A 17,935-nucleotide genomic window follows, 5' to 3' on the forward strand; every position below is an offset into this window, starting at 1 on the left:
AAACACGACCCACTGAGAAGATCCGGCGATAAGCTCAGTGGGCTGTCTATGGGTTAAATCGCGCGTCGAGCCCTACGTCGCAAGTGACAGTTTCAACGAGGACGGTGACCGGTGCTTGTGGTACCTAAAATCACCGTCAATGGATCGGGAGGATCCGTAATGACGTGTTTTGGGCGACGTCGACTATTTACCATTCGGTCTACAGGATCGGGTATAGAAATGTGGAACGCTTCACGATTTTGCGTGTCATCCTTGCGCAGGGGCCTTGCTAATCGTCTCTGTATCGTTTTAATTTTAGTATATGTACTGCCGAAGCATGTACATAAGTGGTTACCGAAGCACACATTGCCGTTGGATCACGACGAGATCACAATCATTTTGTGACATGACTGCTTCTTACCAGAAACAGGCAAGATGGTGTTAGTTATTTGTCCCACGTTCCGCTCACCACCACTGATTGCGTTAAGTTTATATTTTTTTTCGTTTGATTTTAATTATCATTAAATCGCAAACTAAATTATTCAAAATTGATTGTTTGTTTTCGTAAGTTAAGAAACTCATTCAACTTCCTCTTAGGGTTTTCCTGGTCTGGTGCCAGGGTTCGCTGTCCTAATTAAACTCCTCTAGTTTGCCATCTATTTTCGAAGTAGTCTAGGGACCGCAGATTATATGCTGTGAAGATATTATTATCTCTGAAATGAAAACCGGAAAATAATGCTTACTACTTTAAAATAATAAATAGTAAACAATATTTCATAAATAAACTAAGTGGTTCTTTTTTAATGAGAGTAGACATAAAACCTCTCGCATGGCCACTTATAAAAAAGAAACATAAGAAGCAAAAGTCAAAAATAAAAAAGAAGACTATCGCCGACCGCACCGCACGCGCTGTACACGCACACGCCGCTTATTTTTTCATATAAATATTTTCATGGACTCATATTAATCTCTATTATACAAACTCTTATTGACGACCATATTCGTCGTTGCGCGAGTGATATACAAGTTTTATAGACAATAATTTAGAAGAGTGCCGTGTCAAGTCACCGCCATTACGCGTCGTCCAGCAGTGACGTCGAATTCTGCAGCCTGGAAGAAGCTAGCGACGGGTTGGCAGGTACGTCTACTCCTCATAGCCTAGCCTCGGCCTTCTCCTCTTTTGTGCATCTTTAGCGATACTCGCCCCCGCAAAACTTCCTTCAAAAATATTGAACCAGCGCACCGCCGTGGTGGAAAATTTGTAAAGAGTTTTTCCCACTATTATTGGTCCTTCGTCCCCGGATTACATTTCAATCATCGCTGATCACCGCTTATTACGCGAATAAACACGCTTTATTATATATTTTCATATTTTATTCGCACCGCATTTCATCATATTCCATTTTTTTTGACAGGTCATTGACCTTTAGTTACGCAATCCGCAACAATGTCTTCGTCTGAACAGAAATTGACAATTCTAGAATGTCAACGACAAGTCTATTTCGAACACATACAACGTATTTACGATTTATCTCGCAGTAATTTAAATGATCCTGAAACATTGGAAAACTTTCTTTGTTCGGTAGAAACAATCGATGAGACACGCATTAATTTCCAACAATGTCTCAAGGATATAAATCAATTAATATTAAAAATCGATACAGATTCTAAGCCCGACTTCAATAAGTGGCTCGCTTTTGAAGATTTATATTGTCGTATCAAACGTAAACGTTCGCAGTTAGAATCAAAACCCACCATGTGTGTCAAAAGAAATGACGACTGTTGGCAAGGTGTTAAATTAGCTCGCATTGAAATTCCCGAATTCGATGGGAACCCTAAAGATTGGCCGTTATTTTTCGCAACTTTTAAAAACGCTGTACATTTGAACTCATCTCTTTCTCTCACTGAAAAAATGTTTTATCTCGCTAGTAAATTAAAAGACAAAGCTAAAAATGTTTATGCCGGTTTCATTCCATGCGCTGAGAATTACGAAACTATTTACAAAGCACTCGTGTCAAAATATGAAGACAAAAGGAACCTAGCAGGTACTTATCTGAATCAAATATTTTCTTTAAAACCGATTACGTCAGTCACTGCTGAAAATTTGGAAAATCTGGTCGATCAATTTTCAAACTCATACCTCGCTCTTAATAATTTACAAATACCTCACTTGTGTGACTTCGTCATGTCCTACACTTTATTACACCGCTTAGATACAGAAACCGCACGTCTTTTTGAGATGAATAATTGTGATAAAGACATACCTACTTATCAGGATTTAATTTCATTTGTTCGTGATCGTATAAAAGTTTTAAATCGGACAGGTATTAACAACCTGAACAGCGCAAGTACTTCAACGAAGCCTAAGCACAACAATGCAAATAAAAATAGCTCACGATCATTTGTCGTAAACAACACTGCATGTCAGTTGTGCAGTGACTCTAATCATAACCACCTATATTCCTGCCCGAAATTTAAATCGCTTACCCCGCGTGAACGTTATGATTATATTAAAAAGATACGTGCTTGTATCAACTGTCTAAGTTTACAACATAACACAAATACTTGTAAATCTGAGAATAGATGCGCTAATTGTAAAAAGCTACATCATACGACTCTTTGCTTCGCTGAGAAAGCATCAGCTGTTGCATTGCCGCCGGTACAGCCGCCTCAGTACTTACATCGCCGCATTGATAACAATACGCATAGTCCAGTAGTCATTGGTCAGAAATCTACCGCGTCTTCAAGTTCGATTTCTAACAAGCCTGTTGATAATAACGCTCCATTTTGTAGTATGAGTGCTAACTCAAATAACACGCGAAAAACTAACAATGTTTTACTTGGCACCGTTCTTGCTGATGTGAAAAGAAGTGACGGAACTCTTGCTCAAATTAGAATTTTGATTGATAATGGATCGCAAAACCATTTTGTTACCCGCCAAGCTTGTAAACATTTAGGCCTTCGTATCTTCCACGACAATTCCGAACGATCAGTAAATGGAATAGGAACTAGCTCTCAAACTATAATCGGAACTACCGATGTAACGTTACTGTCTAGGTACGATGCAAACTTTTGTTTACGCATAAACCCACTCGTTCTTAAAAATATTTCGAGTAACTTGCCGAGTTGTGAATTTGACATTTCGTCTCTTAATTACATATGTAATAATAATATACAGCTCGCGGACCCGCACTTTAATAAACCCGCTGAAATAGACATTCTGCTTGGCGCCGAAGTATTCATGCAGATCCTAAGACCTACAAAGTTGTTAGGTCCGCCTGGAAAACCTGATTTATTGGAAACCGCATTTGGATACATACTCTTAGGGTCGATCGCTTCGCTCCCTTGTCATAATAATACCGCGCCTTGTGATAACGATCACGCCTTTTATCGTCGAGTAACGACTCGATCGAAACTTTAGTCTCAAAGTTCTGGGAGTTGGAGTCAGTTCCGACTAAAACACACATGTCTAAAGCCGAACAGGAATGTGAGGATTTTTATGATTTAAATACATACCGCGATAACACAACTGGACGCTACGTCACCGCTTTGCCTTTCTTGAGGTCGCCTACCGCTCTGGGCGATTCTCTTACAACCGCACGTCGCTGTCTGTCGTCACTCGAACGCAGATTTAAGACAAATATCGCTTTAAAAACTGAATACGATGCCGCGATGAGAGACTATCTCGAACGGAGCATCATTTCACCCGCACCCGCTCTTACTGATACAAATTATTACGTCATCCCTCACCACGGTATAAGCCGAGAAGACAAACCGCTCCGCATTGTACTGAACGCAACTGCACGATGCATAGATACAAACGTTTCATTGAACGATTGTTTACATTCCGGTCCTAATTTGCAAGCAGACCTAACCGCGATTATTTTAAAATTCAGACTATTTCCGATTGCTTTAACCGCCGACATCAAACAAATGTTTTTGGCTATAGGCATTCGTGAGGAAGACCGCCGCTTTTTGAATATATTATACAAATTTGACGAAGATGATACCGCGAAAATGTATCATTTTAATCGTGTTTGTTTTGGTCTACGGTGCTCGCCGTACCTTGCTATGAAGACAGTTAAGCGTCTCGCCCGCGATGAAACTGATTTCCCGATCGCTTCAGAAATCGCTAGTGATCATCTTTATATGGATGATCTAGGAGTTTCGGTAGATACGCCCGAGAATGGAATTCAGTTGGCTCATGATTTAATCGAACTATTCAAACGTGGTGGTTTCGACTTAGTTAAATTCGTTAGCAACTCGCCCGAGGTGTTAAAATCGATTCCGCAAGCCAACCGCTTATCTTCAAAAATTGAATTCGACAAGGAGGATAATATGAAGCTCCTAGGTCTAATTTGGTCACCGATCGAGGATGAATTTTCAATCGCTATTAAATTCAACCCGCAAGCAAAATGTACAAAGCGCCTTATGCTTTCCACAATCGCTAAACTGTGGGACATAAACGGATTTTGTGCCCCTGTCATTTTACACGCAAAATTGTTAATAAAAGCTCTCTGGGTAGCTCAGATTGATTGGGATGCAGAGCCCCCAAGTGACATCTGTGCTGCATGGAAACGCTTTCTTAGTGAACTCCCCGCTCTGCAAGACTTTAAAATACCTCGCTTCGTAGGCATCGTGCCCGAGTCCCGTGTCATATTACTGGGATTTGCGGACGCTTCTGAAAAAGCGATGGGTGCTTCTGTGTATATTTGTGTACAACCGGCTTCCGGACCAAATGAAGTCAATTTAATTGGTGCCAAGAGCAAGGTCGCCCCGCTCAAGGTTGTTACCTTAGCCCGCTTAGAGCTTTGTGCTGTAGTATTATTATCGAAGCTGTTTCGATTTGTTATCGATACTGTTTCTCCCCGCTGTCATGTAGACGAAATTTTCGCGTTTACTGATTCGACAGTGGCCCTCCATTGGGTACACTCGTCTCCGCATCGCTTCGATACTTTCGTTGCGAACCGCATCGCACAAATACAGAACAACCTTGATCCCAAGTACTTCTACCATTGTGAAGGTACACAGAATCCTAGCGACTGCTTGAGTCGTGGTCTCACACCCGCTCAATTATTGAATCACCCGCTGTGGCTCCATGGCCCCACATGGGCTCGTGATGACGTCCACACATGGCCCATCAACCGCTTCACGTTTGATCCCGCACAATATGAAAAGATTTTAGAGCTCAAAAAACAATCAAATGTCTTCATCACTACAGATGAGACAGAACCCTTTCTCTGTACGCTGGCCAAGCGCGTCTCTTCTTGGTCTAAGCTACTCCGCATTGTGGTATATATATATCGTTTCTTGGGTAAGCTCCCTCGCTCGGACCGAATGCAACTTGCACATCTACAGTTTGCTGAGACTGCTGTCGTAAAAGCGCTTCAACAGCATTACTTTCAAAACGACATCGATGCGCTCTCCAAGGGTCATCGAGTTTCGAGGTCTTTGCTTCCACTTTCTCCGTTTTTGAAAAACGACATTCTCCGCGTTGGAGGCCGCTTAAAAAACTCCTCGCTTGAGTTTGACAGTAAGCATCCGATCTTGCTTCCCAAAAAGGATCACATTGTCAAGCTGATTATTGATTATCATCACCGCAAATACCTACACGCTGGTCCGAACTTACTGTTATCACTTCTCAGACAAAAATTTTGGATCATTTCCGGTCGCAGTACCGTAAAACAACGCTTTCGTCTTTGTAACAGATGTTTCAAAGCTGCCCCCCGCACAGAGACGCCTTATATGGCTGATCTGCCCGCTTGTCGAGTCAACGAAACCGTCAAACCCTTTCTTTGGAGTGGCGTTGACTACGCTGGACCGCAGGAAATTTTGATTAGTCGTTACCGTGGTGCGCGCAAGGTCCGCTGCTACTATGCGCTCTTCACATGCATGGTTACAAGAAGCGTGCATGTTGAAATTGCGACAGATTTATCGACCGATTCCTTTCTTCGCGCTTTTCGTCGTTTTATATCACGTCGAGGCAAAATTAATTCGCTATTTTCCGATAACGGAACGAATTTCATAGGCGCCAAAGCCAAGCTCGATGAATTGAGCGAGTTTCTCAGGTCTAAAGCCTTCTGTAAAGCCTTTGAGCAGGAAACTCTCTATCAAGGCGTCAATTGGTCGCTGAACGTACCTACAGCTAGTCACATGGGTGGTAGCTGGGAGAGTATGATTCGAGTTTTCAAAATGCATCTACGCCGCACTATCGGAGACGTTCTTCTCACCTATGAAGAGTTGCTCACCGTCGTTACCCAGGTCGAAATGATTTTAAATAGTCGTCCGTTAATTGCACAATTAAATTCTCATCCTGGAGAACCGGAACCTTTAACGCCTTCGCATTTTTTAACTCTCGGACCACTAGACTCCTTTCATTCTGATCCGCGTTTAGATTCGGTAGATTTAGTTCGCAATAAACGACTTGTCGATGACATTGTTCAGAGATTTTGGAATCGTTGGAGGCGTGAGTACCTAAACACGCTTCAAACGCGCGCTAAATGGAACACCAAATCTAATCCGGTGACTAAAGGTACTGTTGTCCTTCTTAAAACAGAAAACTCACCGCCTTTACAATGGCCAATGGGCATAATTGAAGAAATAATGCCTGCCTCGGACGGGGTCGTTAGAGTAGTCAGAGTGCGCACACAAAACGGCACCTATCTTCGACCTGTAGTAAAACTTTGTGTTTTACCTTCCCAATAACCTATTTTCTCATTTTTATTTTATTTTTATTTCATTCTTTTTACTTAATACTTCATATCCTGCACTCATTAAGTACCATTTATACTTATTACTTGTACTTATTATGTACCACCGCACTACCCTGATTCCACCCGCTCTCTAGTTCACCCATAATCGCTACATTTATGTACTTCTCTCTCATTGTTTAGGAGCTACATCTCCTAAAGGCCGGGGGGATGGTTCTTTTTTAATGAGAGTAGACATAAAACCTCTCGCATGGCCACTTATAAAAAAGAAACATAAGAAGCAAAAGTCAAAAATAAAAAAGAAGACTATCGCCGACCGCACCGCACGCGCTGTACACGCACACGCCGCTTATTTTTTCATATAAATATTTTCATGGACTCATATTAATCTCTATTATACAAACTCTTATTGACGACCATATTCGTCGTTGCGCGAGTGATATACAAGTTTTATAGACAATAATTTAGAAGAGTGCCGTGTCAAGTCACCGCCATTACGCGTCGTCCAGCAGTGACGTCGAATTCTGCAGCCTGGAAGAAGCTAGCGACGGGTTGGCAGGTACGTCTACTCCTCATAGCCTAGCCTCGGCCTTCTCCTCTTTTGTGCATCTTTAGCGATACTCGCCCCCGCAAAACTTCCTTCAAAAATATTGAACCAGCGCACCGCCGTGGTGGAAAATTTGTAAAGAGTTTTTCCCACTACTAAGCATGAATACAAACAGATTTTTGAGCTCATATTTCGTAAGCCATCTGTCGAATTCGATCGCCCGTTTTTCCCGAAACGGTATATTCAGACATGCGTCAGTTGATTTTTAATTACGGCCCATTGGATGCATTTCAACAACATTAAATTCGTAAATGAAATTCAGATGACACATGTATGATGGGGCGTCAATTTAGAACGAGCGAGCCGATGATTTTCGTTGTATTCGTAATTGTCAGAACGGAGCATGTATAAAAGGTTTATTCTGAAAATGTTCCGAGAAAAGTTGGATATTTGGATGATATATTTTTTTATGGAAAGACTTAAACTGTTACAGAGTTTTGCTGCCGGTTTCTTCGGGAAGTATTTGCACTGGATAGGACCCGAGTCGACAGTAAAGTGCCATCACTGTCGATGCGACTTGGAGACGGCGGAGCATAGGCTCGCTGTCTGCCTTACAGGAGAGGATCGGCGTCATGTCCTAGTCGTCTAAGTACTGGCGAGTCATAGCAGGTGATGTTTGATTTCTGCGAGTGAACCAGAAACAGGCAGCGGGCAGTAGAAGAGAGCGCTCTTCTCTCTTCGCACCAACCCGTCGACTTCGAGCTGACGGTCAGCATAGGGGTCTCGCCGAATCTTGCCCCTTGAATGTTTCAGGTCTCTTTCGTAACAGGCGAAGAAGACGTAAGAAAACCGAGTGATGGATGATAGGGTATGCATGCCTCTGCGTAAAACTCACCTTGCCTCCATCCAGTTTATCTTGGATAAGTTCTGCTTTATGCAAGGTTCATACGCGGTTTGTTGAGCGACAGGGGACTGAAGTTCATATAACAACAACCGCCGGGCGTAGGCAAAAGTCAGGTGAATACCAACTGATGAAAAAAAAAATTGTGTTCATTTGGAAATCGGCTCAAAAACACAAGCATACGTGATTTTTTATAAACTGTTTTTTTTATTGTTTAGATGAATGGACGAGCTCACAGTCCACCTGGTGTTAAGTGGTCACAGGAGCCCATAGAGATCTACAACGTAAATGCACCATCTACCTTGAGATATAAGTTCTAAGGTCTGAAGTATAGTTACAACGGCTGCCCCACCCTTCAAGCCGAAACGCATTACTGCTTTACGGCAGAAATAGGCAGAGTGGTGGTACCTACCCGTGCGGACTCACAAGAGGTCCTACCAGAAGTAAACAACATTGACTTGTTGAGTGAATTCATTTGACGAATTGATCTCGTGAATACACCTTAATATACCCCTTAAAATGTGTTTCAATAATATCGAATGTCTCACATATTATTATAACCTCCCATTAATATCACTCACGAGCTAATGCGCTGCGTTCGCTATCGAATTTCCTGGTAAATTGACGATTATTTACACGTAACTTCACGAGGCGACATTTACGAACAGACGCTGTTTGCGACATTATATGTATATAATAAAATTCAATGTAGTATTCTTAAAGGTTTTCGTGAGATACGGTAATTATAAGAAAACTTTTACAGTGTAGGTAATATTGCTTTTGCTTTGGACATTTAGTTTCCGGTGTTTAAATTTTTTGGATATTGCGTTATGGTTATGGTCTTACCCTTTTTTTTATTACTTAGCTGCGTGCTCTCCAACGTAGAAAAGTTCATCGTTTTCTTTTGAGGTACGTCAAATATTTCATAATCAGAATCACTGTCATTATTAGCCAACGGGGGGGAAATTTGAACATTTTCCAAAATTTTTATTTTACTGGACGATGCAGCAGTATAATCCGGCTTTGATTTTTTGTTAGAAATCTCACCAAAATAAATAGAATTTTTTACACTTTTTTCTTTTAAAAGAACTCATTGTTTATCAAAAATAATCAACACGTAGGTATATACGCGAATGTTATATCCAAAACGTGCGCGCAAGCTCCCACGTCGATGCTAGGACAACACTAAAATGAGTCACGCAGCGCCCGCGCCGCCCACCCTCCCTCTCTTGCGTGTACGAGGCGTACGATTCCACGAGTACCGACATATCTCCTAACGCAAGGAATGAATATAATTACAGTACTGTGCGTTAGGGACCTAATCCATCTCTAATTTCTTTTTTAATGTCCTTGAATTCAGCTTTAAGTAGGAAGCAAATATGTATATTTGTCCTAGTCATACTTAAAGAATTTTACACGTTAGATCCTCCCGCAAGGAGTGAAACAACACGATTATATTCAACGCATAACACAAAAGTCCTGCAAGAGATCTGATAGATCTCGTAATGCAGCGAACGTGTTAAACAAAACGCTTTAACATTTGAATGGCTTATTTTAAAATGGGTAAGCGGTCAGCTGGTTGAGCATTGTGTAGTTTTAAACTAATGACTGCGTAATAATTACAGTTTTAGTTATTGCGAAAATTATGAATACATCATCATTTTTATCAGACTACATCATTGCTCCCCGAAGATTTGCCGCCGTGGCTGATTATGCACACCTCGCATTCAGGGGTAGAATAGCGTCACAATTTATCATTTTTAGTTGTTTATGTAAGATCGGTTGAAATCCAAAATTTTATCAGAAAGAAATGAAGAATTCTATATATATATAAAAATGCTGTTCGTTAGTCTCGCTAAAACTCGAGAACGGCTAGACCGATTTGGCTAATTTTGGTCTTGAATTATTTGTGGAAGTCCAGAGACGGCTTAAAAGGTAAATAAATATGAAAAAGCTCGGAATTAAATAAAAATAACAATTTGTTTTTTACTTTGATGTGTCCCCCGTCGGACGGATTCCTTTTGTTTGTTTTAAGTTTATTTTATACAAAAGTTTAGGTCTTTTATTTAGCGATTGAGGCACTACGAAGTTTGCCGGGTCAGCTAGTTATTAAATAAAATTCCCTAAAACCTAGTGCAGTAATGTATTTCTAAACAATATAAGAAGCCACTCTCGATAAACCATAAATTAACAAGACTCCGGGAACGTCGGTAATCACTTATCATCAGAAGAAAGATGAGTACATCATTCTAACTAATCTAACTAATCAAAAAATTAGAACAACAAAATTATGTTAATTATTGAATAATTGTACATATTTAACTATACACCTTATGTAATCTGTATGGTTAATTATGGTTTTAATAAATTAATAACTCTCCGATATTTCGGGTTCACGCTACGCTACGTGCATTAATACTTCGAAACGCTTATGTTAAATAAATAAGAGAGCATACATAAATCAGATGTTAAATAAATAATCAAACCTTCCATCATGATCTCTATATATTAATACGTGAAGCAAAAAGTTTGTATCCCTTTTTACGAAAATTGCGTGGACGGAGGAGTATGAAATTTGTGATGATAGAAGTATAAAATACAATAATAATAGTGTACAAACTTACAATTCTAATTAATTATAGTCGAATTTCGACTACTGTGGGACCTCTAGTATTATTAAATTGTCTAATTTAATTTACTGAATTATAACTGTAAAATATATTTTACTATTACCCTGGATTATTCTGACTAGCTGACAAAAGCTGGATGAGAGAAGCCGAGGATCGTGGTCAGTGGCGTGCAATTGGAGGAGATTATGTCCAGCAGTGGACTGTTATAGGCTGATAATGATGATGTGTTGGATCGGTGGAGGAGCTCACGACCCATCTGCTGTTGAGTAGTACCCGAAGTCCGTTTCCATCACAATGTGCCCCTACGACCGAAGGTCGACTGGGAGCTCTTTAAGAGACGACTAGTCGACCTTCCCGTGATTCAGGACCCCAACACCCCTGATGGGGTCGACGATGCGGCAATCCGCCTTGTTGACTCCATCAGGGGAGCGATCGACCAGGCGACGACTCTTGTGCCCAGCGGCGGGCCCAGAGGTATACTCCCGGCCCATCTGAAGGCGATTATTCGCCGGAAGAGAGGCTTGAGGAGGCTCTGGGCGACAACTCGTTGTCCCAGGATAAAGCGCGAGCTTAATGAGCTGGAAGCGGAGCTGGCGACAAAGATTAGCACCTTCCGGGGCTATGCCTGGCAGGAGAGGATCGAGGAGGCCCGCGAGGACCCCTCCTCAGTATCCCTCCACCGGCTTTGTCGCCAGCTCTCAAATCGGCCTGCCCCGACTTGTCCACTCGTGGACGAGAGGGGCAACCGATGCTTCTCGGCTCAGGCCCGCGCCGATATCCTGGCCGAAATGCTGGAGCGGCAGTTCGCTCCAAATGACTCTGCACCCTCAGAGGCCGCATTCCACCAATCGGTGGAAGAGAGCGTAGCAAGCCTACTCTCCTCCCCGGTGCCACCGTTGGGAGATGGTGATCTCATCACTCCCAGCGAATTGCGCCTCATCATCAAGCGGATGAAGAGGCGCAAGGCGCCGGGCGAGGACGGTATTCCCTCCCTCGCTTTTTTCCACTTCCCTGAGACGGTCGTGTCATATATGACACGGCTGTTCAACTCCATTCTGTCCACAGGACACTTCCCGGGAATTTGGAAATTGGGCAAGGTTATCGCCTTGCCCAAACCCGGCAAGGACAGGAGAAATCCCTCCAGTTACCGTCCGATCACGCTGCTGTCGCACGTGGGCAAGTTGTTCGAGCGGCTGCTGCTGAGGAGGATGTCACCGCACATCCTTCTCAGACCCGAGCAATTCGGGTTTCGTAGCGGTCACTCGACAACGCTGCAATTGGTCCGCGTCATGCATCACTTGGCGGATCGGTCCAACGCGCGCCAGTACACGGCCGCAGTCTTTCTCGACATCGAGAAGGCCTTCGACCGTGTCTGGCATGCGGGACTGATCCACAAGCTGTTGCAGAACACGGACCTCCAGCACGCCTACGTGCGACTGCTGGGGTCGTACCTGGAGGGAAGATCCTTCCTTGTCGCGGTCGAGGGCGCCAAGTCGTCGGTGCGCCCAGTCACGGCCGGAGTTCCGCAGGGGAGCGTCCTGGCACCATTCCTCTACGCTCTCTATACCAACGATATTCCCACGCTCGAGGGCAACCTCGAAGCGTGGGAAGCCGACGTGAAGTTGGCGCTGTTTGCCGACGACAGCGCCTACTTCGCGTCATCCAACTTCCCCTCTGCGGCCATTTCGAGGATGCAGAGGTTATTGGACTTACTGCCCCAGTGGCTGGACCGATGGAGGGTCGCGGTCAACGTGGGGAAGACCGCGGCTATCCTCTTCGGTCCGGTCCGCACAAGAGTTCTCCCGGGACAGCTCAGTCTCCGTGGCGCTAATGTCGAGTTTAGATCCAGCGTCCGGTACTTGGGGGTCGATATCGACCGGAGTTTGAGGATGACCACCCACGCCAATAAGGCGTTGGCGGCCGCTCGCTACGCGAGATTCCTCCTCCGGCCGGTGTTGGCCTCCAGGTTGCCGGTCAGGACTAAGCTCGGCATTTATAAGACGTATGTCCGTTCCCGTATCACGTACGCAGCTGCGGCCTGGTATCACCTCATCCCGCAGGTCACGCGGGTGAAGTTACAGGCCCAGCAGAATCTGGCTCTTCGCACGATAGTCGGAGCAGGGCGTTACGTCAGTAATGCCGTAATCGCCCGGGATCTGGATGTGGAGTCGCTCGAGGAGTTCATCCGGAGGCTAGCTCGTAATCTTTACGAGCGGGCTGACGGTGGACCCCACGAGCATCTCCACAACTTAGCTCCCTTGCACGCTAGACCACCTGATGGTCTGGCGCTACCAAGGGAGCTACTGGAACCCCCGGCTATGGTAAGATAGTCGGCTTAATCGGAGTGATATGGGAGTGCTCATAATGAGTGCCCCCATGGGACTGAGCTGTCCACACTCGTCATTTCCCCCCATATCGTTGGGGTGCCCCCTTATGGGGACCCATTTCCCACCCCCGTTGGGTGGACCACTCCCCCTTAAGGGGAGTGATTTACGTCGGTCCCTCCCCGCGACGGTCTTCCCCTTCTGGGGAGCCCTTAGCGGGTGAGCGCCAAACTAGTGCCGCGGCTCCCCCTCTGACTTGTAGAGGTGGGGCCGCGGCATGGGGCCGGTGGCGGGCCCCACGGTGCTGACTGTTGTTCCCGGCTTTGTAGATATTGTAAATAGTTAGTAGTTTATAGTTAGTATAGTAGTCTAGTTTTAGTTAGTCATAGTTAGTAGATAGGGAAAAAAAAAAAAAAAAAAAGAACAAGTAGAGGACAGCAGCCGGCGCCGGGGTGACTCCTCCGCGGGCACCACTCCGCCCAAGAGAACCCAGCCCATCGTATTATGTATAAGTATATATGTTTTGTCGATGTAGTGCAGCCGTGCACGCTGCGAACAGCGTACCTTCCCCAAGTCCTCCCCGCATCTACTTCACCCCTGCCCTATGTGGTAGGGAGTTTCAGCCCGGGTAGTGGGGTTTGCCCCGAGGCCCGTTCCGTGCCCCCCGAAAGGGGGTACGACGACCCCTTCTTCTTCTTCATCACAATGTGATTGTGGCCACTTGCCTTCAAGGGTGAGGTTGAAGACATAATTTGTAGTACAATGGCTGTCTCATCACCATTGAGACACATTTTGAAGCCGCCGTGGCCTAAAGGATAAGACGTCCGGTGCATTCGTGTTGAGAGATGCACCGGTGTTCGAATTCAAGGCGGGTACAAATTTTGCTAATGAAATACGTACTCAACAAATGTCCACGATTGACTTCCACGGTGTAGGAATAACATCGTGTAATAAAAATCAAACCCGCAAAATTATAATTTGCCTAATTACTGGTGGTAGGACCTCTCGTGAGACCGCGCGGGTAGTTATTACCACCCCGCCTATTTCTGCCGTGAAGCAGTAATGCGTTTCGGTTTGAAGGGTGGGGCAGCCGCTGTAACTATACTTGAGACCTTAGAGCTTATATCTCAAGGTGGGTGGCTCATTTACGTTATAGATGTCTATGGGCTCCAGTAACCACTTAACACCAGGTGGCCTGTCAGCTCGTCCACGCATCTAAGCTATAACAAAAAATGGGGGGATTTGAACGCAAGTACTCTCGCTTTGCTTAATACGAATACACCACGCATCTTATCGCTTAGGCTAGGACGACTTGTTTTTGAACAGAACTTACAGGTCAGTTAAAATAGTACATTATCGGTTATTGACAGGCCATGGCTAAAGGCTAACAAGACTAAGTGATTTCAAAATTATCTCAATTGCGAACCTGATAAAATTTGTCTTATTGATCGGTAAATTGAGTTCCAGAGATAATTTCTTAGGGCTCATTAATCATGATATCGCGTTGAGGTGAATACGAGATATATTCGCGATAACACGACCCAGATTTTGAGAGCCTGCATCATAATGCGAGGTCTTTACATACACACATTCATGAATATAATCTCCGGGGAAGAATTAAGTGGAAGTTATGGCGCTTTCGCCATGGTTTTGACTCTGTGGACTTGCGGACGCAAAACATTTTAAATTTAGATTCTGGACTCATACGTAAGAGAATAAATAAGTTTTTAATTCTGTTAGATCCACATGGGAAAGGTTTCCCAAACATTTTATGGAGAAAAGGAATTTCACGAAATTTGAGGTCGAAAAATGGGACGACCAATTTAAATTTAAATGTATTTAAATTACCAAGAACAGCTAAATAAGAACGGCTTATTAATGGAAAAGAGATAAGTGAAGAGCGGGAAATCGTTAAAAAAAAGCCTAGAACTCGATTATAGTTTGGAGGAATCTATGAAGGGAAGATCTTCACATCGAGCGAGTGAAGACGATTTAGACATCTGTCAAATATACTGTTTTCTACGATAGCTGCTGCTGTTACATGCCCTATGAGGTCCAATACGCAAACCCTGCAGGGATTCACAGAGAAGAATCAGCTAGATCGTTGCAAGTGTTAGAGTCACGAAGAAATGTGTCGAAGTAATAAATTAAACACAAAAAAGATATGTTAAATAGAAAACGTAATGGAAGAAAAATACAGGATTTCCTAAACTATATCTATTATTTTCTTCGTTAACGTAATACTTACGTAATAAGCTAACTAAGCCTATTTGAATATAATAAACATGACACAAATCGATTACACAATGAACACAAATAGAATTTACGGATTTTCTTTTATTTGCGTTTTTTGAGTGTGAATGGAATATTGTGTTATTTAAAAAAAAAATGTTGATTCTTTTAGCACGCTGTCGTTGTTTCTATTCCAACTTAAAACCAGATTGAACAATCTTTAAGTAGCTAGGCACCGTAATACTTCTAAATGCAGCAGTTCATATCCGTGTACTTTTTTCTATCCTCTTCAAGTACTGTTGTTTTATTAAAAAAATGTATCTTTGTCGAAAAATTATACAATCAGTAGTAGAGACATATTATTATGTATGTTATGGTAAAAAGTTCGTTCTCTAGCGTTATTATTTTAGTAAAAACTGCACGAACCAAAACCAAGTCTTCGTTTTCATTGAATCTCAAATCAAATTGGATATTCATTCTATTCGTTTGCAAATAGTATGTGGTTCTAAAACAATCTCATGAAATTGCTTTCGATTCAATTCGATCCACAGTTATCATCAATAGTGACAAAGCTTTTGATCCTATCAAATGCACCAACTAAAATCGTTGGGTAAAAACGGACCCAGCGCAGTTTCAACATTAATTAGTCGCGGTTTTAACAAACGTCCCTCTCTCTAAATACTTATTCACAATGGAACCGGAGTATGATTGAACAGGTCTTGATTACTTTAATAATTTCCTGAATTGTGAATGCTTCACGGTTTCCGTGGCACGGGAGACCAACGGTGAAACTAATTAAAACGTGTTTATGAATGACTTCCTTTTTTTTCCTACCTAAGCTGGTTGCCTTGAGAGGCTATTCCAGCGGAACCTTAACTAGTAGGTGAGCTCACGGGGCTCAAACCTGACGACGTTGCTAACACAAACCCTAGCAAGAGCCGAGCTTCGCAGAATCTACCACAGAATCGGAAACGCGACTCACTGAGACGGGCTCGACCAGAACGGTGACCGGTGCTTGAAGTACCTAGAAGCACCGTTAGTGGATCGGGAGGATCCGAGATGACGTGTTTTGGGCGACGTCGACTGCTTTCCATTATTTCCGCAGGATCGGGAATGAATGACTTCCACGACGGAGGAATAACATAGGACAATTATGACCAAACTAAATTAATAGTGTTAGAACGTGTTACGAGTTTTTCGTAGACCAGAAAGGCAGCACCTATTTACCTTGTGGCGGGTAGCCATCATACAACGCAAGATAATTGACAGATGTCTGAATCTCGCTTACGACATTTTCAAGATAGAGCGCATATATACAAGTTCCGAACAACAACATTCGGACCGTCGGTCTACCAAGTCAATATCACCCGCTCGATGGAAGATCTTCCCTCCGTCGTTATAAGCTCCCAAAACCTAATCTACTATACTAACTTTTTACGTTGTAACTATACTGAGACTTTAAAATTTATATCTCAAGGTGGGTGGCGCATTTCCGTTGTAGATGTCTGTGGGCTCCAGTAACCACTTAACACCAAGTGGGCTGTGAGCTCGTCCACCCATCTAAGAAATAAATAAAAAATTCATTGTTCCAGTAGTAAGAGATTGTGTTTTCATTTTATGGGACGAATGTTGAAGCTTCTAATACACAATCTGAAAATGTACAATTTTAATCTATTTACTTAGAGTCAATAGAGCGTCGCGGTTGGGGATCAGCCCTGATAACCTCGGTCGACCTTTACCAAGGTTAATAATAATTTCATTTATTAAATTTTAATAACATTGAGTCTTGAGCGCGTTTTCATAAAACCGGATTTCGGTCTGTCTTCGGGTCTTGGTGGGAAATTACTTGATTATTCGCGGAATTATTATGAGTATCTGCTTAGTTATAATCCTTCGGAAAGGTCAAGTACTTTGAAATTATTTTCTATTAAACGGTTACACAGAATAACGCTTCGACTGATTTACACTTAGATACATATGTCAAGTTTTATGGCATATTCGCAATATTTTTTTTGTAGCTGGGTAACTTCCTATGACCCAATGGAATATGTCGACATCATTAAAGTCGAGACCCTTTGAAAATATTTCTTGTTCATTGTTCCGTATAATAGCCCATTAATTTGCACAAGTACAAGGTTATAATTTGTGAATTAATGAATTTAAATTCACTTTACTTGACATAAAGTTTTTGTTGCATCTACTTTTAATATACAATTTACATCAAAACTCCCCTTCTTTGTCTGCACCCACTAGGTTTTTTTTTTTTTTTTTTGGTCAGGCGGAAATCGCCGGATTTCCGCCCTCCACTGCACCCACTAGATGGGGTAGTTATAGCGAATGTTTCTATTCCATTCTCTTCTATCAGCCGTCGACCTCTTCTCCCTCTACCTTGCACCACCATTTCCATACATCTCCCAGTCACATGCATCTTCTCTTTATGCATCACATGTCCATACCACGCTAACCGTCCGCTCTTTAATCAAATTTAATACTGATTTGAAAAATTGGAATCGTCGAGGTCCGACTTAATGTAAAATAAATATCTCCGTGGATATAGGATTACGTGCTTTGACATTAAATGACTATCCTGAGAAGAAAATATTTTCTTGTTA

General features: G+C 42.9%; 1 protein-coding gene and 1 non-coding gene across 2 annotated transcripts; one reads left to right on the forward strand and one right to left on the reverse strand.

Moving 5' to 3' along the window:
- Positions 1–215: 215 nt before the first annotated feature.
- Positions 216–322, reverse strand: LOC114245853 (U6 spliceosomal RNA). The gene has a single exon (XR_003624800.2). It is a non-coding gene; the product is annotated as a U6 spliceosomal RNA (small nuclear RNA).
- Positions 323–3,444: 3,122 nt separating this feature from the next.
- Positions 3,445–7,885, forward strand: LOC149501171 (uncharacterized). Its single transcript, XM_089734469.1, has 2 exons — positions 3,445–6,240; positions 7,730–7,885. Exons 1-2 carry the CDS (start codon positions 3,445–3,447, stop codon positions 7,883–7,885), a joined length of 2,952 nt encoding a protein of 983 aa, XP_089590595.1.
- Positions 7,886–17,935: the final 10,050 nt, after the last annotated feature.

This window comes from Bombyx mandarina, chromosome 17, assembly GCF_030267445.1.
Source record: "Bombyx mandarina strain Sakado chromosome 17, ASM3026744v2".
NCBI classification, from domain to species: domain Eukaryota; kingdom Metazoa; phylum Arthropoda; class Insecta; order Lepidoptera; family Bombycidae; genus Bombyx; species Bombyx mandarina.